Source organism: Pipra filicauda, unplaced genomic scaffold (assembly GCF_003945595.2).
Source record: "Pipra filicauda isolate LSUMZ 115617 unplaced genomic scaffold, ASM394559v2 scaffold115_size4368891_pilon, whole genome shotgun sequence".
Taxonomy (NCBI): Eukaryota; Metazoa; Chordata; class Aves; order Passeriformes; family Pipridae; genus Pipra; species Pipra filicauda.
Window position 1 is genome coordinate 3,592,731 of NW_024103607.1, and position 26,086 is coordinate 3,618,816.

Sequence of the window (26,086 nt, forward strand, 5' to 3'; positions counted from 1 at the left end):
GCCAGGAGTTGGAGAAGCTATGTAATTTTTTGTTTTGTTTACTTTTTTCATTAACTGCATGTAAATGATCATTCAAACAACTTACCCTCCCAGCATAATGCATAACAGTGAAGGTGGAGCCCAGATCCTTTGGGGCAAGGTTACCATTTCCATCTTTTGTTGAGGAATATACTGTATTTGTGTCTGATGTATCCAGGTAACACTGAATGCGTTTAGAAAGACTTTGTTCCACTGACCAAACAGATTGGCTTTCTTCATCCAGCATTGACAAAAAGCCTGATGGTTTCTGAAATAAAAAATAGATTTTTCTCATTTGATATAGGAGCAATAGAATTTCACTTGTTCCTTGTATAGTAACACACTGTGTAATTTATTAAACAGAAACACATATCAACTCAAAGAAAAGGAAAAATAAAAAGATTAAAATATTTTGGTAAGTGTTCAAGGCTATGCACAGAAGATAATTCTATAAGAGACGTAAGGAACAATATTTCAATTGCCAAAAATGGTCACTATTGACGATCTTCTAGGAAACTGATTAAGTTACTTCCTTCCTAGAAATTGTACTCAATAAACTCGCTTCAGTTACTTAAGAAACTGTCAGGCTTTCAACAGAGACTCGTCAGTCCTACAGCTGCATTAACAACATGCCATGACACACAGATGCCACGCATTAATCAGTACAGACAAGGAGTTTCTGGTGCATCTTCTTCATCCCTGGACTGTTAGCAAGCTCTGTTAGCCCCTGAGCTACAGTCTCTTTGGACCCACAACCTTATCTGAAGATTCATAAATCGGAAAATGCAAGCAAGGTTGTATTAATCTAACATGCAGAGACAGTGTATCAATATACATGCTGTAAAATGGATCTGGAAACTACCTGAAAGAAAAAATCCAAGGCTGCAGTATGGTTACCAGGAGAATACACTGTTTCCATGGCAACTCCCTCTTGTACACATTCAGCTTGCTCTTGTAAGAAAAGCACTTCATTGATGTACTGGTGTATCTTCTCATTGGTCATGTTGACACACAGCTATTGTAAAATGAAGAAAAACAAGCGTATTAGAAATTTACTGGATAATTCATTGATGTAGGTGTACTGCACATCTAATATTGAATTTGATGAAATGTCAATCCACAATATGTTATCTCTTGGTAGATCATAGATTTAGTAAGACCCTAGGGAAATTTATATTTTAACAGCTATTACTATAAAATTGGGAATACACAGATTTCTGCCTGCACAGTTCATTGCAAATTCCACATAAGAATTATCAAATACCAGCATTATCAAATATAGTGCAAATTTACACTAATTCCACTGATCGAAGTGGGGCAACTTTCCTTATAAATTGGTACATTTAATATTCTTCTGCATTTTATATTCAGGAAGCCTCTACAAATGTAACGTGCTTTTAGAAAAAAATAACTACATATTTGTTTAGGATCCTGACTCTGCAGTTATTTCAATGCTAACAAAGACATTCAAAATCTGTTTCCACATATAATGCCACTGAAGTCTAAAGCAGTTTCTGAAGAACTCATTCTGTTTTACCCAAATACATGTCATAAAACACCTAGGGATAATTTACTAGTGTTGTGCTCCACTTTAGAGACATTCTAAGGGCGGGTTGGCAAGAAAACGGTGTTCAATTGTAAAGTTCAAAGTTTGAACAGATAAATAATGTAGAAGCTTCTCAAAATTTTTTTTTGATTGCCATATAGGAGGTATAGTGCCAGTTTTGCAAAGTAAATAGATTCATAGAAATCCGATTTTCAATTAAAAACAGGTGGGAGTTGTATCAGCTTATTTTGGGTCTTTTCGTATTTTATTCAAAGCTCACCTGCAAAAACAGGTAAATATTTAATAACCTTGTGGAATAAATGTTTTAACTGTTTTATTGACATTGGAGTGGAAATTTCAGTGGAAATTCTAAAATCTTCTCCAGTGCTATACCAGCTATGACCAAGAAATTAAGAAAACAGAAACTCCTAAAAGGGTGGAAGAACACTTCGTACGAGGAATGATGCTAGGAATGCTTGCACACAGTCTCTTTTCAGACTAAACTAGTCACGTATTTGTCTTGGCCATAAACTATATCTTTCATGAATAAAGTGTGTAAAAGCAATTCCACCAGCATATTAAAAAGTATGAAGTATTTATATCAATCCTAAAACTACCTGGCTTAACATCCAGATGAGGAAAGAGAACCCAAGTAATGTGTAATAGCTGCCTGAATTTTCCATTAACACATTATGTAAGTATAGTCAACTTGCACTTGTTATACAACGAAATAGATCAGTGTGAATAACAGTAAGAAGAAATAAGACAAAACCCCATTTTACAACCAAATGTCTATTATTAACTGTTTTTACCAATGCATGATAGTGCAGACAAAAGACAGACTCAAATAAAACCATTATTTCTTTCAAAGTGGGATTTATAACGGTTCAGATTATTATCTTATTTTACTAACAATGGAAGTATACAATAGATTTACACTATCTACTATTTCAATAGAAAAGACAGCTTTGTTAAACTGCGGCAGGCAAAACGTTCTTTACTGGTCACTTTTGGAATTCTAATTCTAACTACAAAATCTTTCCAAAAGCTTCTTAACATTATTTTATAAGGCAGACAAGCTTATAATTTGCAGGAGATGGTAAAGTGTTAAAGTGTTAAAGTGTTGCATGCTGTGTACACCTTTATTTGCAGATGAGTTATTTAGAGGACCAAGTCATTCAATTTTACACAGGTATATTTTACTATAGAAAAGTTGTCAAAATCCCTATAAACTCAAGCTTACTTTTAATCTTGAGCCAATCTCTTAAAATACATTAAAAAAAGAAGAAAGTACCTGAGAACCTGACTGTGCAGCAAAATTATTGAACTACCAAGGGAAAGACTGTCTGAGACATCTTAAAAAGATCTAATAAATAGCACTGGTTTTAAGTGCCAAAAAAAAAAAAGGAATAGTAGTTTATTAAAACACTCATGCTTGGGATGATAAAAGAAGTCCCACAATTTTAAGTTCTACTGATCAGTGTATTATGGTATACACTGGTGTACTTCTTACCAACACAAGCAACACTGTCATTCAGATTGGCAGACTGATGACAGTAAGGTACTGCAAACCCAACCAGAAAGCAAGTTCAAGCACTTATACAAACTGCAAGCTGCTCTCTCTAGCAGTGGCTGAGAATAACAGCTCTGCAGAATGAGAACCAGGGCGCCAGCCTGGGCCTGCTGCAAAGCAAGACATTCTGATCCTATCATTCTCCATTTCATTGTTTTATACAACCTGCTGGGAAAAGGAAATAAAATCAGTATTTCAAATTAAAAGTTTGACACCAGCTGACATAACAGTTACAACAGCTGAAATGTAGAAGTGGGATGAAAATGAACTAAAGTAGCTTTGTAACTCAACTTCTTTTGCTTCATGTCTCCTAAGTATTACATAAAACAATGATGTATTTTCTGTCTAAAGATCCGAAAAGTTCAGAGACCTGCATTTTTTAAAACATGCATTTAATTGCACCCATGAAAATTAGATGGAAATATAGCAGTAATAAAAAAAAAAAAACTCAAAGAAATTTTGACCTAAAACAAGTATTTACCTTTAAGAACTATATATTTGTTTTACCTTGCAGCAGTACTTAACATGACCTATGGTACTTTTTGTCATTAAACATTGTTAAACTGTTCTTGACATTCATCTCATGGGCTCCATTTTATATCTCTTCTGTATGGCTTTCTACCTTCTCTTTCTTTCTAATCTTAACTCACTATCACGTCTCAGTGAAAACAAATGCACCATATATTTGTCCGAGTCTTCTTTAAAAAGAAGCACACTACGACACAAAGAAGAGCACACTATGACAAAAGCCATGCAGAAGTGTAAGATCCTCAGGAACTGGGTTGAGGAACAAATTAAAACACAGGATCGCCAGGGCCCTGAGGGCAGGAAGAGGCTTTTACAGCCCTCCTCAGCTTTTCCTGGGATTCCCCAAGCCCTTCCCAGGGGCCAATCCCAGGTGACACCTTAGCAACTCTTAGTCAGACTAGCAACTCTGACTTAAAAATATGTCATTATTTTTCCTTGTTAAATGCTGAATTTCTAATGTCTGAGACAATACAATTTAATATAAAATAATCTGTTATGGCTGTTTTGGCTAGGAAAGGTTACATGACAAAATGTAGTGTCAGCAGAGTTAACTACAGAAATAGCACACTGACAAGTTAAAATCTACAACACCTAATAATAGACATAGGCAAAAATTTCAACACAGCTGGGTTCTACAATCTCTACTTCAGAGTCACAATGGTGAAGCAGAAAAGTCCTGAATGGGGCAGGCAATGGTCCCTGCTCTCAGATCCAGCTGGCTCCTGACACGAGAGATATGCTGCACGGAACTGCCATGGAAGCTGTGCCTCTCCCAGAGCTCTACTGCATCACACAGATAATGTGCACATACTTTAATGGGTATAGAGTTGAATGGGAGTCAAGAGACACTTGACTGTTCCAGCGACCTACAGTACTAATCCAGATAAATCACTTATATTTCCTGTAAAAAGGATAATATATGCACAGTTTCTTCTGCAAAATTTAAGAGGCTTACAGAGGCAAAATACTATCCAAGAGTTGAACATGTTATTTAGCAAGAACTAAATATGTTTTTCAGATTACCACTTGAATTAGACATCAGAGAGAGAAGACTACCGGAGTCCATTTTACTGCATTATCGGTCTTTATGATTAGAAAAAGTTTCTTCACCCAAAGAGAGAGTGATTAGGCAGTGGAACAGGCTCCCCAAGGAAGTGGTACAGAACCAAGCCTGACAGCGTTCAAGAAGAGTCTGGATGATACTCTCAGGCACAAGGTGTGACTGTTGGGGATGGTCCTGTGCAGGGCCAGAAGTTGAACTCGATGATCCTTGTAGGTCCCTTCCAACTCCGCATATTCTGTCATTCTATGATTCCACAACTACAGACCTCCATTTTGTTAGAAAGACCTGACTTTCTTCAGGGGAAGGAAAGGCTATTCTTCCTGTCTGAAGTCTGGTTTCTCTCCTATAATACAGTTTTCTTAGAAAAAACTTGGGGGAAAATGGTACAGGCAACTATCCCTCCTGTTTATTGCTTGTTACGTTCATTGGTCATGAGTTTGTTCAGTTTGTGGTCAAAAAATATGCTAGCACAAGGGTATAATGAAGATTGTAGCATTCCTCGACTGTATTATTCGGAGTTGTGCTGTGAAGTAACCATGAATAAGATCTAACCTAGTTTTAAATTCTACTAGAAGAGAAGCAGATATTACTACTTTTAAAAAGGTGCAGATTAAATCGTAAACAAATATAGTCCCTCTCAAACAGGGAAACCTAGGAAAACATTGAAAATTAACACTGAAATCTGCAACTGCTATTTTTGGTAGAACACTCATATTTCCTGAAATTACCACAAAATGAAGGTCATTTCTGCATAGAACAGGAAAGAGAAATCTGTGCTCACTTCTGACCATGTTCCACTGTGGCTATATACAAAGCTGTTCTGGCACAGCAGGTATGCAGCTGCTCTAGGAAAACACTGTTCTCAAGCTAATGATCAATGCTAGGAAGTAACTGTAAATTGTAACTGAGTGAGATAAAAGTGTACTGTAGTAATTTACCACAGCTCAGCTGACAAACACTACCTCACTGAGTCCTGGTAATTCAGAAGTTTTCAGTCTTTATTGAGCAATGACTCTTTCAGACTGTGGTTTCTAAAAATACTGCTTCTTACGTTTCAGTTTTTAAATTTCATATCAAAAATCAGAACTCCACTCACTATTGCTTATTCCACACACTTATTTACTGTTATTTTAGAACTACACATCTTTTTTTTTGATCTTATAAATATACTGTACCACACATGTGCTATAGAATGAAAACTTATCAATGCTCACCAAGTACAAGGAAAACTTAACATTTAATTAAGAATGACTTCCTCTTCATAATCATCTAAAAAACTTTTCTACTGACAAGCTGTCAGTCACATTGTTTTGCCTGCAGAAGTTATCAGACTCCTGGTGTAGACATAATTAATCTTACTTTTCTAGTCCTTTGACATCTATTTTTCTGTGTTGCCCATGAGTCGTTCCTAGACCAATCCTTTGTTTGACTTCGACATTTCAACGTTCGAATGTCTTGTCATTCCAACACATACACTGGAGTTTCTACCTGGTTTATCTATTGTTGTCTGCCTGAAAACACAGTATTGCTGTTCTGTCTTAAGATGCAGTTTTAAAAAAAAAAAATTTTAAAAAAAGTTTATTAAAATGAATTGCTTAAACGCTCATGTGATTTAGTACCTTATTGCTCTCTTAATTATGATATTAGACTATCTATCAACTAATCTGATATGAAGAATCAGAAAGATTCACACAGCTACTTGGAATGTCTCCAGTCTTGGGCAATCAGGAAGTTTTAATTTTTCTTGAAAACAGTTGTAATTTTTTTTCCCAAGAAAGCAGGAAAACAGATATCACACAGAATGCCTTATCATATGCTAATTTGAAACAAAAGGTTCATTTTCCCAAAAATTACTTTTGTAATGCCATTTTAAAATATTCTAATCTAAATTTGATTGAAAAATAATTTTTATGGCTCCACCACTGTCTGGTTGTAACATTTAATGTTAACCTTCTGCGATCACAAGCCTTGACACTGGGCATGTTTGCAGACATGATGCAATGTTTTGCATGAAGACCCTATCTGGGCTAATAAGACTGTTTATTGTTAGGGTTAACAAGTCCAGGCAGAATACTGAACTAGGCTAGACTGCTAGACTGTTCCAGCTTTGAAGTTCAGGCTGTTTTGGGTATGTCTGCATGATTACATTGTACCATGTGGCAACACAAACTAGTTCTTTTCATTGATACTGCAACCTATCACTTCAGGAATCAGGTATGTTAATTGCATTACAGAGTTCATATAAGAATGAACTCTGTAATTCCCTCACCTCTATTCTGACTTTTCAGGAATGCAGTTAAGTAGATTCCGAGATAATATTCAGATTATTACTCAATATTATTCAACAAAATACCTTCAGTCCAGGTGGAGGGACAGTAAGTGTCTCTTGAAATATATTTATTTAGAAAAAATAAAATAAAAATGCAAAGTTGACTTTGAAATAATAATTTTTGCTATGCAGAAATCATAAATTACTTTTTACTCATTTTTCTTTATATCTCTTTTTTTTTCCTTCAAGTATCCTCTGCAGTCATTAAGCACAAAATTACTTAGCCCAGAAGTTGGAATTCAAAGTATTTCATGATGCAATTGCAGATCTTATATGAGTTTCATGACAAAAACACAATGCAGAACAGAGTCAAAGGAAAATAACTAGTAAGTACCAAGATGCACCCCTCTCTTTTGAGAAGCATTTAAATTGCATAGAATACTTTATCCTTATTAACAAGGAGGCTTTATGGATTTTTTTTTCAGATACTGTCTGTTAAAATGTTTTTAATTTTTCACTCTGTATTTTCCCCCAAAGCAGGCATTCACACTGACTAAATGACTGTGAATTTTGGCACACATCAATAGTCCTTAATCCATCAAAAGTTCAAGCAAGGTAGAACTGTAGCAGCAAAAAGAACATTGTGAGAGGGGAACTGCAGTATATTTTATGGCCTTCTTACATGCTCTTTCGAAGGTACTGGTAAACCCATCATGCTTGTGCTTTCAAACATTTAGAAATTGGATAGCAATGTAAACATGCTATACAGGCTGAACTAATGTGGCTCTATGACTTCTATTTCATTAGAAAGAAGTTGAGGCATAAAACAACGGATTAACTGGGATGAAGGGGTAAATTCTGATTTCAAAAAATAACAAGTCCTTTGTTGCTGATGATGCCATTCTATTCTTTTCTATGCTTTGATTTTCTATTCTGTTTTCTTCTGCTATATTACAGAATGAATGAACAACTGACAAACAACTGAACTCTTTCAGTGTGTTGTGTAAAGTCACTTATGTTTTCTGAAATACGTAATTCACAAGAGCTTTGGTGTTCAGAGACTAATATTGAAAATAGGCAAACAGCTTAAAGAAAGTTTGATATTTAAATGGATCTTTAAGCATTTAGTGAGCTAAATTTCAATTTATTTTACATGGATGCAATTCAATTTTTTGAAAAGTCATGTGTTGTAAAGTCACACAAAGGTGAATCTGCCAGTAATGGCACTTAGCATAATGTAGCATTTTCATTCTATTTTTTCTCCAAGGCATCTGAAGACCTTTTGATCTTTCTTCCAGTTCAGCGTATTGTCCTTCTACTCACTGATCTAGCTGAAATATAACTTCCACAAGCATGAAAACAGACAACACTTTCCCTCAGATTGTCTTTCAGTGCTGATACTATCCTTCTTCAAAGTCATTATGGTAGATATTTACTAGATTATTTTAAAATCATCAACAACTGTACAAAGATCTGGATATGATTCACACACATATAGGCTGAACAGGAAAAAAAATATTTAAGAGAAAATTTTCACCTTCATCTATATTTATATTCTGATCAAAACACTGCTTAGTTAAACATTCAGCAAAAAATCAACACTTACCTGTTCAAAAGTATTCTTTTGAAATTCTTCAAATCCAAAAATATCTAATACTCCAATTTCAAACACCTGGTCACTGGGAAGAAAAGATATTACCGATAATAAGAATTCAAGTAAGTGAATAATACATCTACTGTTTCTGACAGAAGTATGTCTGTTGTGGGACACAAGCAGGCTGTATTTCAAAAACACGAGATGAAATACACAGCAGAACATGTACAGAACAGAATCAAAATTCCTCTCACCAACCTACTGTATTGAATGGAAATAAAAAAGCAGGGTTCAAGATTGTTTTAGCAGCCATGTTAAAAACTAAATTTATGAGATAAGGAGAAAATCTTAGCTTCTTTTAAGTCCAGTTTCTAAATGTATAGGTACCCATTTGCTCATATAAGAAATAGACATTTAGGAGAAGTTTCAAAAATGCTTGGTTGCACTCAGTTACCCTTTCCAGTTTATATTTCTTTGGCAGCCAGAATCTAAGTGTACTTCAAGGGAAACCTGTTAAGCCCAAGCCCAAGCATCAAGCAGAGGTTGAGAGCTCAGGCTGTACAAGAGGTTACATGTCTCCTGGGAAAGAACAGTCAGGGTTCAGGCTTGAAGAAGACAGATGTTTCTTCTCTATATATAAAAGAGAACTTGTTGACAGTGCATCTAATTTGTCCTGTGTCACTGCATGCATTCAGGGAAGGGCTTTTATTTTGGCCAAGTGGAAGGATTAGGGCAGAGCAGCACCTAGGATTTGGACAGGAGAAATGGGAAAGGGACGGAGGTGTGTTAATATTCTGTACTTGGGACTGAGTCACTGTAAAGCTGATCTGGAGAGGAAACTAAGTTCACTACAGTGAGCAAAATGAATGTTTTGGGATATTCTGTTGCCTATTTTGTAAGGATTTGAGAACTCCATATGAAAGATCTTGGCTCACTGAGGCTGGATTTTTTTTAATTTTCTTCACAGCATTATCAGATAGAGAACATAAAAAGTGGGTTGCAGTCAAATAGTTGCTGCAGTTTGCCTATGTGAATGCATGGGACTTTCTCCAGAGTGAAATGATCTGCAGCAGAATGAAGCACTTTGTACTATAGCTGATGGCTTTCCGGAACAGGGAAAATCAGCAACGGAAAAATCACTCAGTTTCCTGAGAAAGGATAAGGACGCTGTCTAAAGCAGGTAAGTTTTCCTTTGTCAACATAATTTGCAAACTTATGGGTTTATATCCATGCAAATAATATAGCAGGCTGCTGGTTCTGAAATCTACTTTTCCATCCACATTTTTTCTCTACGTTCTATGTTTCCTCTATGTCTAAATCTATGTGTATGTCAGGGTATAGACATAAAGGAGAAAAATGTGAACCACTTTTGAAGTACTTGAGTATAGTTCTATTGCAGTCATTGTAACTACTAACATTTCATTAGGCAACAATCCAGCTCTCAAAATAAATTCCCATATAACAAACCAAAAATGTAAAATCATTAAAGGAAAGCGCATTACAAAACAAGGTGGGAAAACAATCCTCAGGGACAAGAAGAGCCTTTTTCAGAAATCATACTCAAGAAGTCTGTCTGTCTTCATTTTCTAAGGCACACTAGTTCAATGCACTACTGATTGTCACAAGACTGGTTATATGCGTACATGTCAGACATAGATTGTTACATAATAAATATAGTCTAGAAACACTTTGTTGGGCAAGAGAGGTTATTGGGAGGTTGATTAGCCTCCAAGGGAATTTCTACAAAAAGCATAAAGCTATATCACCACCTCCATCTCTAGCAATGACTCCAATTTAAATTGTGTTTTAAAATGTAAGCCTCATTCACAACTGCTCCTGATTGGAATAAGGTGTACGTTCCTTGTTGCAATGTGTTTTAAACAAAACCTATCCCTTTCTAAAAAGAATCAGATGTTTTAAAAACAAACTACCTCAGAGAAACTAATATCGAAAATCCAGAATTATTATGCTATCTAAACAGGTTTTATTAAAAAAAAAAAAAAAGAGCAGTTCGAGATTTTGGAATACTTGGTAAGTTTTCCTTTTTTTTTTTTTTCCCCTCCCATTTAGATATAGCCTTCCTTACAGGAAGGTAAAATAGGAACTCCTATGTAACATTGTACAATCGCTGAAATATTGCATTATATTTTGCAGTTTTTAAGAACTACTTAACACAAAAGAACCGCTTATCCTTTATCTGTCTAATTCGGTTAATAGATTTGAGGCTGGGTTGTTTATATGGCAGTTGAGTCCATGATTGTTATTTTGTCATATTAGTCTCTTTTACTTTCCCTCAAAGAATATATAAACATTTGCATAAGGAAAAGACCAATACAAACTGACTTAATGAATTATTACAAGTCAGGCTAAACATGAACCTAGTCCTAGTTTCTAAAATTCTGGGTAAAATTCTTAGCAGCCAGCCTACTGCCTACCTCAAATAACATTCCTTATGAAAACTGTGATATTTGCAAGAAATATCTTGACTTGCTGAAGATGCATTTGTTGACAGGAAATCATCTCATCCCAGTGTTTTTATAAATGCCCCTTGATAATCTTGGTCTAGTATTCTTAGGAGATGCATACTCTACATGAAAAGAGCTAGAGGTTTTACATAATTAATATCTTGCCTACGGGGCAAATATAACAGAACAAGGCTCTATATCCTCTACAAAAGTGACATTTTACGATTACATTGTGGTATTTATGTGCAAAATCTCTCCAACCATGATAGTAGTTTTCTGTATTAAATTATTGCTCAAATTTTGAAAACTAAATAACAACTGACAGCACAACATCAAAATTAAAAGCATTGTTTTATATGTAGCTGCAAATTACTTTGGGTTTTTTAATATTTCTTCTTGTTTTTCTCTTTTTTATACCACTTTTCTTCTCAGAAGGAGGGTTCATATCTGTTTTTATTGGCTAGCTGTCAATCATATTAATTCCAGCAAAATTACTTTCCTTAAATTAATCATAGCAGAGACTCTCAAGGCAAAATAAAGCATGAATGATCCCATGTTTACAAATGAAAGGTCATGTCAGCAGTTTCTAAAAGAACAAATATCAGAAAAAAACACTTTTTGTTCTGAAAGATCCCCTTCTTTTATTTTTTATTATTTTATGGTTACTAAACATCACTGACACATTTCCTCATTACATTTCAAATATTCAGTATTTACTATGTAAAAATAAAAGAACTATAGTTTTAGTAGGGACTGAGACTTTGATTTCAAGTTTGACAATATTTCCTAGCATAGAAATTAAAAAAAAAAGGAATTTGCCAACATTTGAAGAACTTTTTTATCTCTTAGACCAGTACATAAGTTTGAATAGTTAAAAACAAGCATGGATGTTCTCTATAACTCATTTTGGTTTTCTTACTTACAAAACAGTATTTCAACTGATAATATTTTTCAATGCCTCCAATTTTGCCTCTTTTTCCTCAGAATGACATCTCTGTAAAGATGTCCTTACAGACTATCTTTTTGATCTTGTACACTTAACAGTTGTATTATAAAGAAACTACATGGAAATTCTTGGCAGCTCCTAAAAAACAATACACATACGGAAGACATCCTGTCTATTGATCTACTGCCTTGGTAGACTTCTTGCCATTCATCAAGAGATGCTCTTGAACCATTTGCCTTTCCTGGCAAAGTGAACAGAACACCCTTTACAATATGTCTGACCCATTGCTTCAAACAAACCTACAGAATGTTATTTGATCAATTTTTTTTTCATCACGGATGATTTTTAGTTCCAAAATCCATAGGGTTCATTCCCATTGTTATTTTTTGCAATCTGCCTGCATAAAGCAGTGAGGTGAATCTCTTGCGGGAGGGTGATCTGATGTGCCTTTTCATCTGCCCAAAAGATAATGTTTCTTGCTCTTCCTCCGACTTCTGCCAGTAACGAGGAAGGAAGTCAGTAGGCTTATGTCTGATCTGGATAAACTAGAAGTGATACTGATTTATGAGGAAATATTTCTAAGATTAGATGACGTATATAATCTAACCTTCAAATTAGACCCTTGGAATCCTAACTAAGAAGCCCTCAGTCTTCCCAGGGGGACAGACTACACCTGTTGTCGTAAACACAGTTCTTGAAGGGAACAAGCTGAATACTCCCAGTTGGATATGTTCTTCATCATGAACAATTACTAAACAAAACTAATTTCTGTAACTTTTGAGAGCCTTTTCAATATTCTGAGATTTTTCCTGAAATTTGGTGTCATTGCAATGTCTCAGGTATCTTGCTCAACAAGATAATTTTTCTTTTGATATTACCTTACCCAGGTGGGAGTGGTACATACAGAGACAGTGGTTGGACACATCAGAAAGAAATACTGGCTCCATATCTGACAAACATTTCTTTGAGTGACTTGACAGGTATGGTAGGAAGGAAAAAGTATGTTTGCTAATAGACTCAAGATCCATAGCTTTCTTGTCAGCAGCACATGCTATTCCCAGCTCTTTCAAGTAGAATTTTTTCTGTGCTTTAAAAAATTACATTATCTTGTTTAATGAAAGACTAGAAATTTTCCAGACTGAAGCAGATTTCAAAATATATTATGCACCAAATTATATCTGACGCTTTGTATTGTTTGTCTGTTTTAAAGATTTCCCTACCTCTACATAAAGAAACAATTCTGATTATGCTGTGAGTTCATGTTCTGAGAAGGAAGTTGTTTTCCCTCCTTCCTGCATGCCCAGCACTCTTCTGTTGCATTCAGTAATAGATACATAAATGGTTTAGTTTATGCTCCTTTTTTTTCTCTTAAGCTGGGAAGATTTCTATTCCAGAATATTTTATTCTATAAATCAGATTATGTACTAAGAATGAAGTAAATGAGACGTCTGAGATCTTTCCTCTGCCCAACTAAGTGTTCCCACTGCTACTCTTGGTAATATTGGAATTTTGCTGGCTGTAAGAGTATACAGTCAGGATATACAAGCTTTCAGAAAATACCTATTCAGAAATACTTATATGCTCTATTTGCAACAGAAATCTATGGCTGACCTGGTGATACAGACAGAGAGAGTAACTGAATGCCAGCTTTCTTTGCTTGTCTGTAACACAGCAGGCATATTGGCACTGGCCCCATCTTCAGGCCACATAAGAATCACAGAATGGGTCAGGTTGGAAGGGACCACAGTGAGTCATCTGGTCCAACCTCCCTGCTCAAGCAGGGTTATCCTAGAGCACATTGCACAGGATTGTGTCCAGATGGTTCTTGATTATCTCCAGTGAGGAAGACTCCACAACCTCTCCAGGCAATCTGTTCCAATGCTCAGTAAAGAAGTTGTTTCTCATGTTCAGATGGAACTTTCTGTGCATTAGTTTCTGCTCCTTGCCCCTTGTCCTAGCGCTTGGCACCATCGAGAAGAGCCTGGCTCCATCCTTTCGACACCCTCCCTTCAGATAATTATGAACATTGATCAGGTCCCCTCTCAGTCGTCTCTTCTTGAGACTGAACAGGCCCAGCTCCTTCAGCCTTTCCTCATAAGAGATGCTCCAGTCCCTTAATCATCTTTGTTGCCCTCTGTTGGATCCACTTCAGGAGCTCCATGTCTCTCTTGTACTGAGGAACCCAGAACTGAATAAAGCACTCCAGATTGGCCTCACTAGGGCTGAATAGAGGGGCAGGATCATCTCCCTCAACCTGTTGGCAGTGCTCTTCCTAATGCACCCCAGAATACCATTGGCCTTCTTGGCACAGTGCTGCCTCACGGACAGCTTGCTGTCCACCAGGATACCCAGGTCCTTCTCTGCAGAACTGCTTTCCAGCAGGTCAGCCCCAAGCCTGTACGGGGGAGTTGTTCTTCCCCAGATGTAGGGCCCTGCATTTGCACTTGCTGAATTTCAGACAATTCTTCTCTGCCCATCTCTCCACTGTCGAGGTCCTTCTGAAGGTCTGCACAGCCCTCTGGGGTATTGGCCACTCCTCCCAGCTTCGTGTCATCAGTGACCTTGCTGAGGAGGCATCTGCCCCTTCATCCAGGTCACTGATGAATAGGTTAAACAATGCTGGGCGCAGTATTGGACCCTGAGGGACACCGCTAGTAACAGGCCTCCAACTAGACCCTGTCCCCTCTGGGACATGCTGTTCAGCCAGTTTTTATCTATAAAATATTTATCAGCTTTTTATCAGCTTTTTGTCAGCTTTTACCTACAAAGAGAGAAACTCTTTGCTAACTAGCTGATAAAACAACATTACTTCTACTTACTAGCAGGCAGGAAACATAATATTAAGATTTTCTCATATATATCTAATATATATATATCTAATTAGCTCTCTTTCCCACAGAAAAGAAAAACAATATTTCACAAGAGTTCACAGACATTCTTAAACCCCCATATATGAAAAGTCCTCTTGCAGAATGAGTCAGGAATTCTTAAAACATTGTCTTAAGTTATTTCATTACTTATTTGGATTACTAGATCCAACTTTGCCAATGTGTAGTCAATTACCTTGAAATTTAGGCAGCCATGAGTGCTAGTCACTTATCTACAAAACTGAAAATCAGCATATTTATTTGAAATGGAAGTAAACTTTGAAGAGTTAAGAGTCTTGGGAAGAAACTCACCCAGACTATTTTGGTAACAATAAAATCAGTAGAAAAGGGAATCTTCATATAGATGAGTGAAGATAAATATAAATAATTAAAACCCAAATAATTATAAGCACCTGTGAGAAATTTTAATAGTGTCCTTCTAATCCCATTCCAGGGGCCAGTTATGGCAAAATAGTTTCTCCACAGTCAATTTTTTAAAAATAATATCAAGATGAATAAAGTAATAAACCTCAGACCTTGCAACTAGCATCTAGGGTTACAATTTAGTAAAAACTAGACAAAATTATAAGTAAGTTTTTATGGAAGAGAACATTTCTAAAGGTGTATTATCTCACTTAACAACATCACCAAAATTCTTGCTTTATACCTATTGAATGATACTGTATAGTAATGAATTCGCTGGATTCTGGCACACCTTTACATCTCAGTCTTTGCAGCTTTTCACAAATCATCTCCCCTTCCCTTCGATCTAATAATAATCATTGCTTTTATTTTGTCTGAAACAAGCTATTTCACAGTAAATCTAAATCAATATTAAAGAACAAAATCAAGTATTTCCACCATAAAAGTTAAACATAACTAGTTTCCTCAAAAATCAAAGACCAAATGTTTCTCTTAGAATTACTAAGCCAATAAATCTAATTTTATTGCTTCATAAATTCTCACTGAAGTGGAGTGGAAGTACATTTAAGCCGCCTCACAACAAAATGAGAACTGAGTTAGAAACCTTATTCCAGGTTTCTGAACAAGGCTTCATCCCGTCTGATAAGTAGAAACTCTGTCAGTTTCCAACTGGGGTGAAGCGTAGCCTGAAATGTATCACACTTCTTTAGTCACGTAAGTTAATGTCTTGGGTAAATCTCTACACAGAGGTTTATCAGAACTTCACCAAACTGGAGATATGCTGCTGCTAACTGATACAGCTGCTCAGATGTATATGAAGTAAATCTGAATCACAAACCACAGATTCATTCAGTAATCCAACTTGCATCTAGAACTGTGCTATGCCTTGATCTACTACTCTGGGGTAAACGATATGATTAGACTGGACCAAAAAAAAAAGCTAACTCAACTAACTCAACTGAGGTTGAAATATCAGTGAAGGATGATCAACTTAATTTTCACTTAAAATAAGCTAGTTAGCTTCAAGTTTGGAAAGGGATCTGAGGATGATTTTGACCTGTTAAAATTTAATGTCTTGTCAGTACTACCAATTAATCCTGAGCTGGTTAGCTTCCTATAACCAGCCAAAATAAAGAAATCTCCCTTTTCAAGAATAGGTATATTATGTGGCCAGAGGAGACTTGCAAATTCCTCATTCCTGACAACATCAAATAGCTGTTCTGTTTTAGCGAGGACTTACAGCATCACATTGTCTTCAAGTTACCTAAGGTAGAAATAGTTACCTCTTCTACCTACTGATTGCACTAAAAGGAGACTACAAGGTAAACAATATACAAACAACTCTGACCTCCAATATTTGAAGATCCTATGATATCTAGAAATTATAAGTTTATATTAATGACAGAGATATACAACACCCTATTCTGAAAGACTGTGAGATATCAAACGGTAAAATTGCAAAATTACACATGGAAAAATTTTAATAGATTTTTAATATACTGATTCTAAATTTCTTTCTCAACAACCACTACAAAAAGCTCACTGTAGTTAGCAATGCCTGAGATGGATTGCTTGTCACAGACATTCAGCGAGCTAAGCTCATATTCCATAATTTCCAGGGATGAACGAGGAAGAATTGTGACCACATGCTGTTGTCCTTCCCTATTACAAACAGACTATTTCAAGTTAGGACACGGATTGGAAAGTTGCTCTGGCTTGGTGTCAGAAACAGACAAGTAAAATCATTCTGTGTTACTGGCAAACCTTTCTTTTGCCTCCAGCAGGAAGCTAGACACTCTGGTGAGATACATAATGACAAAACATTTTTAGGTGCAGAAAGCTCCGAGTTACTCAGGCATGGTACCTTTTTCCATTAGCTACATCCATAGAAGAGAAATGTGACTTATCACTAGTTGGTCTACAAATAGCAATAAAAATAAGATTGTGAAGTCCTCAAACTCTAAAAGAGGGAACCTCATAAATATTGGTCCTATTAAGCCAATGCAGATATAAGAGAAACATTCTTTTTTGAAAGTTCTGCATCTGTCATTTGTGTATTTACCATTTAAAAATATGCCAAGACACTTGAATTTTGCGTTCATAAGAAAGATCAGCTGAGCGTGTGAGATGTTGAACCTTGATTAAGTCATATGCATATGATCATCTAATTAGGTCTACTGTCTTAGTTTGTTACTTTGATTCTACTGAGATTTCCTTTTTTTTCTTGTTTCTTTAATTTGTTTCTTGACTGCTCCACTGATGCACGTTAATTAGCACTCATTTTTCCAAGACACCACACTGGATAGCAAAAGCATTGAACTTAGCAGATGATAACCTAGAGAACATTCTTAGAACATTTAATTCAGTGATATTTATACATTTTTTTTGAAGGCCTTTGAATAAAATTCTGTTTTTAATAGCCGGTGCTAAGGCCACTGTTTTGGGAAGAAAGAACAAGTATATTTCACAGTAAAAAACACCAGGCAGTGTTTTGAATGTGGAAAGACTATCATTCTGTACTGTCAACTCTTAAAAGGCTACTAATTTCAACCAGCAACCTTAATTACTGCATAAAGTACCATGTCACCCTATACAAGCAAATAAATAAAAGATGTGTTACAGAAGAAACAACTTGAAGGAATGGTCGGTGCCTTAAAGATCCAAGCATCATGGTCATACTCTCATAAAATGCTTTAAAATTCTATCACTATGCATTAAATTCCTCCACTTAATGGAATTATGTTTCTTTTATGGATCTGGATTTCAATAGAAAATGGTACACCTAATAGTTTATAATGGTACTCCTACCTGTCAGTGTCATCTTGATTTTGAAGACAGCAGTTGATTGTGTTGACTAAAAAGCTAAATAGACGACCATATAGGGATTTTGCCAAGAGATCCCGGTAAAAATCTGCAATCTCTATAGTGTGCCTCCGTACAATCATGTCTCCTATGAGAGAAAGCAGAAAATGGAGATGAAAGCATGCTGTGAAGCTCGCCTTAAGTAATTTTAGTTACAGTAAATTTAGCTACAGTTACTTCTCCTTTGCCAAACATTTACACAGTGTTAGTTTTTTTTCTGAAGCCTCCGGTGCAAGATGAGAAGACTGTCAACACTCAAAAGATTTTCAGTTTGGAAATACGTGCCTTTATACTTTCTTCAAAAGAAATATGTATGAGTACCACAGAGCACTAGAATTTTACGAATATATTTTTTCAGTTTTTTTTTTTTTCCAACACTCCTGTTGACTTTAATTCTCACTAATATTCTCTATTAATATCTAATCTGTTATCTTGACACACTTCTGTAAGATCAATCAAGTTAGTAGCCTGTCAGCATCACAATGTGAAACTCCTTTGCTGCACATTACAATAATTTGGTGGCTCAGTCTGATTTACTGCATGGCAGACAATCCTACATATTCCTCAGAGAAAATATTTACAAGGTCATACAAGACATAAGAAAAAAAATCATCAACTTTTAAAATTCTCAAATCAGATGGATCAGAATGCCATCAGGGCCGATCTACGAGAATTTAAGCTTGGAAAAGATTACCTTTAAAATACTGAACATCAGTTGTTAAGGCTGAAGCGAGCTCATCCGGTGAAACCTGTAGCATTCCTGCCACTGAAATGAAAAGAAAATTTAAAGAAGGACTGATTTGGGCTATACTGCATATTTCATTTCTTATAACAGATTTTCTTCTGTAGATGCTATTTTTGAATAGTGAAAGAATCAACACACTAAAGAAAAGGGTGCTGTCATAGGAGTAATCAAAATTAATGAACACAAAATCAGATTACTATGATCAGTACTTTGTGAAGTTTGAACATATCTGCATATTACATTACAGCTTTCTTTCCCCTTTAAAGATTACTCAGGACATTCCCCAGGGTTTGGCAGACTTTCTCTCCTACTAGAGTTAAGGTATGCTACTTACTGACATTCTGTATCCATAAGCCACTTGGAGGAGATTTGTAAGTGATCAAGAGGGCAAACTTCAAAGTATGGAAACAAGAGATCCTTTTAAGACATGGACTTTGAATGTAAGGAATTCAATTCAAAGCAAATTGTTCAGCTGTTGACAAGCAGTGCAAAAGCACTTTAAAAGAAGATGGTACAAAGTGCACTCTTCAATTTCTTTTGGTAAATGATAGCATTAAAAATGACATTTAATTAGATAATTTCCGACACTGGCATTTTATTTCATCCCATAAAAATCTGTAGTTTATGAAACATCCAAGTCAATTGGATACTATCTTGCCACAGCAACTTATTTTTTTTTGTCTCCCTGGAATTATGTTTCCATCTGTTGGTGGAACAGCGCAACTGCCCTGCTGTGGGACCAAGCAGGCGACGCTCCAAAGTCACGTCCTACTGACCTTGTTCCAGTAGCTGCAGGTCTGACACAAATGCTGTCTCAGCGTCTGTCAGAGTCGTAAAGCGAATGTCTCCAAGATGCAGAATTGCTGAGAGAATTACAAACAGGTTCTCCACCTCCTGCACATATTTTATGCAGAATTAAAGATAAAAAAGAGATCTGTTGGGCACATCAGTGAAAGGCAATGCTTTATAAAAACACAAATTCTATTACATTGTATCACTGGCATTTCCTAAGTTAAAAAGTATTCATGTGTGAATTGCTAACAAGAAATCTGGATTTAGAAATCAAACTGGAACCTATTTAGGACATACACCAACAAAATTACCTTTTATTCCTTTTGTTTTAATGTAAGTCACATAAACTGCTAGGTTAAGAAAGTTTTTCAGAATGTGATTCAAATACTTAAATATCTTTAACAGATGCATTATTTCTGCAAGAAATAAACATATCACGTCCATAGAGAATTTCCAAAGAGACAATTTCTGTATCTGGGAACGGCAAGGTTTGTTTTTTCCTCAGGCAACTGCATTCACAAATAAAGTGTCTAGCTCTAAATTATAACAAGTTTTTGGTAGTAAAAGCTGTAATTAAGGTCTTAAAGAAACAAAAGCAACCTCCCTTGCCCTCACACTTTCCCTCCATGACTACATGCTCTTTTCTGATGTCTCCAGTATTATGAAGCAGTTATCTTTAAGGGCGGATTTTTCCTGGCCTCATTTTTATCGTAGTCAGAGGAAAACTAACTTTCTTGGGTTGTTTTGGTTTGTTGTTTATTTTAAAAATATTTTTAAATCCAAGAAAAAATATGATCCATGACATATGAACCTTAAACGTTAAGATATAGAAAGCATTGTGCATTTTTGGAAGTTTTTTTAAGGTTTTTTGGAGGGTTTTTTTAAGTGCTTCTTTACAATTGTAAAATGAGAAACCTGATATCCACTACAACATTACATGCCATTATGCACAGCAAAGTTAATTGATAATTTTAAAAATATTTTTGAAAAATAGTATTTGGAACCCGATTCTACCAAAACTGAAGAAGTGATGGTGAGAACTCTCATCACAATTTGCAGAATAAGATTAAAAAATACACTACTAATGAAATATTTGACCAATACATCCTCTTTATTCCCAAGTTTTCTTCTTCTTTTCTTCTTGTTCCTTTCCCTAGTAACTATCAAAGACCACTAAAAAAGTCTTTCTGGGATAGACTATAGCAGCAACGCTGTTTAAGCAAGTTTTATTCATACATTTTTAGACAAGAACTTCAATCTCTTACTGTATGAGACAGATATTAATAGGGCAACAGTATATTTTTCTATTACACAATACCAAAGCTGAAGATTCAAAAAGACCCAGTATATACAGGTGAAGTCTGAACAAGATAACTCCTAAAACAGAAGAACTGTCATGTTAATATGGTATTTAAACTAGGGTGCTATACCCTGCTCCTTGGGATGATATCTTAGGCAAGATGAAATGGCACACTAGTACAGCATACTCCTTGTTTGTAAGTTAGATCATTCAGAACTGATTTGGGAATGACTGTACAACACTGAACGGCAGAGGGCTGGGATAGCTGTTTATTCTGGTGATTTCAGTAAGCCCTCAGGTTTACTTCATATTCCAGATTCTCAAACACTTTCTCAGTGTGCTCTAAGATGTGTGTTCCCTCACCTTTAAAACAACTGGTTTTAATAAAAATTAACATATTTTTGAAGATACCATTAAAAACTGCTAAGGAATCTTTATGTAAGTCTTCAAAAAGATAATTTATCATTAAATGTGGCTAGATAGTCAAAGAATAATACATACAGACCTTTCCATGTACCTCAGAAGTAATGGGTAGAAATTTTAGGAATGTGTTTTACATATTCCGCTCTAATCTTCAATGCAGGAGATCAGTGTGCACCACTCCAGAGTTCCACAGATTTCTAGCCTCCTAAATAATTATTCTAACACTGCCTGAATACAGAGGAGATTTAAAGATCGTTTACACTTTTTTAGGTTGCATATTTACACAAATTATATGAGTTCTCATATTCATCCCTCCATTTCCTCTAATTTCTGTCCTCCAAAACCTCTTCTTGATTAATGTTCCAAATTATCTTCATTTGTTTTATAGGATAAAAGACAAACATAAGGCCTATCTTCTTGTTGCTTTTGAGGAGTTAAGTCAGCTCTTTCAGGTTACCCAGCTCTAATTTTCTTTGACTAAATATTTATTTACTTCTTTTCAGGTACTGCTAGCATATGTGTGTTTCGCAAAATTAAAAAAGACAGGGAGATAATCAAGAACAGGAAAAAAATGCCTGTGGATTTTATGAGATGTCTGTCACATGGGATTTGATTGTTTCTTTTTATCTATGTAATTTAATTGTTCAGAGTATTATACCTTGCAGCTGTGTAGTGAATCTTTAAGAATTAAACAGATTTACATTGCTGGTTCTGTGTCTAATTAAAAGTGATTACAGTAAGTTCTCTGGAGTGAGCTAGTACTGTATATTGTTTCAAGCTCTTAAACAACAGGGGAAAAAAAAATGAACCAAAAAAAGAGCTTCTTTTCCCTCCAAAAGGTTATCAGGGAGAGATCCATATGGGCTGTTTTTAACTAGTATGATGATTTTAGCCACAAATAACATAAAGTCGTGTAACTCACCAGGCTATTAAATCCCAGAGCACCTAGAGCTTGTTTTAGTAGGATTAATTTCTCCCTGTTTTGAGGGTTGGGTGTTGACATCGTCTCTTCCAGTACAGTCTGGCTTAGATACCTGCAGAGAGGAAAAACAGCATATATGGCATTTACAAGGCTGGTGCATGATCAAACTTTTGAAGTTAAAATCTAGCTTTGCATTTCTAAGCAGAGGTTTATAACAGATTTTTCTCAGCCTTTGGAGAGAACAGTAACAGCAACAGAATATTCTGTATTTCTTAAACTTTTGCTTAAGACTCCTCCCAGCCCCAACTTCAGTCCTATGTGTGAGCTAAAACTTCAGATTGCCAGTTTTGCCATTCTTGCACTACCAGAGATTCCCCTTCAGAAGGAATATTTGAAGAGAACCTCTGATAACTCTGACTGCTTTAAATTCCCCTCCTGCTGCTAGGGAATAGATCAGCTCTTAACTGCCATTATCATCATTCATTCCCTTAGCAGCTGAACGGATGACAGGTATACTCAGCATCTCTGTAACTAAGTAGTAACTAAGTACATGGAGTAGTAACTGTACAGCCCTTAAGTTGTACTAGTTTGTACACTGTGAAGCAAAAGGAAATTCTATGAACCTTCTCAAAAATAATGATTAGAAGAGAGAAAGAGAGACACCTAGTGCAGCAGCTAACTCAGGAAAGAGAAACACAGAAGCAACATAAGAAGTAATAGCACAAAACAGATTAAACAAAAACTACAGTAAAACAGATTACTGAGAAGTGCAGTAATCTAACCTTTACAACACTGTATTTTAACCCTCTTGAAATATGTCTATGTGCCGTATTTTTTAAAGTATTCAGGTATCTTCATACAGCTGAAATCACTAAGAATGAGGAGTCTGAATATTTGACGGGATCTGACTTTTAGTTACATTATGCAGAGAATGTAAGAAGATTTTTTTTTTATCATTAGCATTAAATTATCATTAGCATTAAAATACACATTCATCACACAATCTACAATCTTCACAAACATCACTTACATAAACAAAAGAATTCCCCACATCTATATCCAAATAACACCATCACTACACAACAAAGGTGGATAATTTACACACACACCACCCCTCATCCCTTCATCACAATTACAAAAAAAATTCCCCACAATCATTCTGCTCTCTACCAATGTTCGGTCCATGATCTGTCACGCAAATATGGGAAATAATATAGGTTAAAATTTTGGCAATGCTCGTTTATAATCCTATTCTAATAGCTCTGTAGAGGAGACATAATTTCAAAATAAAACTCCTCCTAGTACAGAAGGTCTGGCAATGCTCTAGTAAAGGTCGTAGTTCTTATAAAGGTGGCCTTTTATGTGAATGTGTGTAGGAAGAATTATTTAGTATTTGCACTTTTCTATCTGATAATGAGGTTTAAGTGGTACACACAAGGAAACACAAAGTGCACTTTTAGTGGACCAATACCAGATTTACAGTGTTGATTTCCCTTGCAGTGATAATGACATAAATTACTCCAGCAGGTGGGCAGAAGAAGAATGATGGGGGGGGGGGGAAATGTGTGCTTAGGTGCATAAGCACTTTTTGCAACCACAGGAGGACCCAGTCAGCAGATACCTCAACTACAAACAAGCCTCACATCAGTGGATAAAGCCGGTGAATTAACACTGCCATTGAGAACGTGGGTCTGTGAACATCACTGCCAGTGCTCAGCTCTGGTTCCTCGAGGTTACTAAAAGCATCAATTTTGTCAGAATCAGGTAGATACAAATGACAGCACAGCTGTCAAATCAGCTAGAGCAGATGACACAAAGTATAGGCCAGCTTTATGTTTTGGTTTGGTTGGTTGGTTGGGTTTTTTTCCTGGGTTTTTTATATTGCCTGTAGGTTCAAAAGGAGCCTAGAATACATCTGATACTGAATCTGGCATAGAACCTATTGGTATAAAGGTTAATCCATCAGAAAATTTTCCACTGTTCTGAACTGTTGCATGAGTTTATATCAGTACATGTTATGCATCATGTGTCAGTGGCATTTTTGATCCATAATTAGGAGATTTACAGAAGCAGCTACTCTGCTGTCAAAATATCCTATTGTTGAATAGTTGGAACAGTTGGAAGCATATGGCTATTTTTGTAAAAAAACCTCCTCCTGGATGGTGTTCTCCCTAAATAAATCTTTGTACTCTGTACTATGCAAGTAGTCTTTCCTGTCCTGTGAAGAGAATATTCTACACTTCTCCTTTTTAAGCAACCCCATTTAACCAGCATTTTTTAGCACAGCTGAAGTGCCAGTGGGTACTGATGTTGCAAAAGGATGTGTGAACACTACCAACACATATGAAAGCAGGATGCAGCACAGCAGAGTGATGCAGAACATTCAGTTCCTGAAAGAGCTGAGCTGTGATATGAACCAACACGCGTCAGTTCTTGCCTTCAGCGCAACCACTTCTTGCTGATACAGCAGGGGGCAAACTGGGCACCTGCCATACCAGGTGCTTGTGGCTCTAGCAACCCATCCATAAACTGCAGCACCTGCTGGGACATGCCTGTTGGAAGAGAATCTGACTTTCCTAGTAATACATGTCCTGAAGATTTAATCAGCAGATGTACTGGTGCCCTTGGAAACGGATGCAGTTGGACATTTTCTAAGGTGCACTTGAATTTTGGAATCAGTTTCCCCAGCCTAAAAGCAATTAAATTCTTCTAGAACATTTCATGAGACCCACTCATTTTCCAAACTATTTATGCACTAAGGAAATAAGCAAAATTGCTTTGAAGATATGCACATTCATTAGATGTTTATACTATAAAGTATATGCATACTAAGGATGGATTAATTGTATAGAGTACTTGGGACTGTTGATGGATATCGTACAACTTTAACAAAAATGTCTTCTCAACTTCTAAACTTCACGAACTTCTAAATAGTCATTTTTTAAATTTTAGAAAACTAAAATTTCAGAGGAATTAAGAAAAACTGATACAAACAGTTTACAAAATCACAAACAGGAAATTTCCAGACACTTTGATCACCTTCTATGAGCTAGACACCAAAGAAAACCTCTTTTAGAATTTTTTTTTTTATACCTTCAAAATACCTGGGGAATTAGTATTATTGGTAAGTCAGGAAATATTCAGCAGTTGTTTTAGGAAGAGCTGGGGCACAGAGCCAAACTTCTGAAATTGATGAAGACATCCCAGGCAAGCTGTATCAAAATTATTGACAAGATACATGCTGTGATCACTACCAACATCTCCAAGCTAATTCAACTTAGCTTGATTTTGTATCTAGACAATAAATGGTTTGCACATGAAACTATTTATTATTAAGTTTACCTGGATGAGTGAAAAATAATCCTTTCTTGCACATAATCACTCAGAGAGGTAAAATTTTTATTCTAGTGGCTTTGAGGTAAAAGTGTACACTAAATGATCTCAAGCTTACATTAGTTAGATTCTAGTTCTTATACTGTATGAAGTGAAAAAAGGGAAGGGCTGAAAGTCAAAACAGAAACTTTGCTTATTCCAAATATCATCTCAGTGCAGAAAACCACAACTTTAAAAATTTAGGAACGATAGAATTATCTTCCTGGTAAGAACTGGGAACATGAATGCGAAGACAGATAAAACTGCCCTGTCATTAGCTTACAAACCAGTTGAGTTTTCTGTTTCTTCTGTGCAGCTGTTGTAATAGATTTTCAAAGAACTGTCTATCTTCACAGTAGATTCTGTCTTGATACAAAG

General features: G+C 35.9%; 1 protein-coding gene across 4 annotated transcripts in view; it reads right to left on the reverse strand.

Moving 5' to 3' along the window:
• The window catches only part of MYO16 (myosin XVI), a 361,410-nt gene that overhangs the window by 107,290 nt on the left and 228,034 nt on the right, over nt 1-26,086 (reverse strand). For all 4 annotated transcript variants that reach the window (XM_027743477.2, XM_027743481.2, XM_027743479.2 and 1 more), the window contains exons 17-23: nt 22,337-22,448; nt 19,676-19,793; nt 18,849-18,920; nt 18,101-18,242; nt 8,604-8,676; nt 881-1,033; nt 86-286 (exon numbers count right to left, since the gene is read on the reverse strand). In XM_027743477.2, the coding sequence (XP_027599278.2) occupies nt 86-286; nt 881-1,033; nt 8,604-8,676; nt 18,101-18,242; nt 18,849-18,920; nt 19,676-19,793; nt 22,337-22,448 (871 nt within the window). The remainder of the gene's footprint in view (nt 1-85; nt 287-880; nt 1,034-8,603; nt 8,677-18,100; nt 18,243-18,848; nt 18,921-19,675; nt 19,794-22,336; nt 22,449-26,086) is intronic.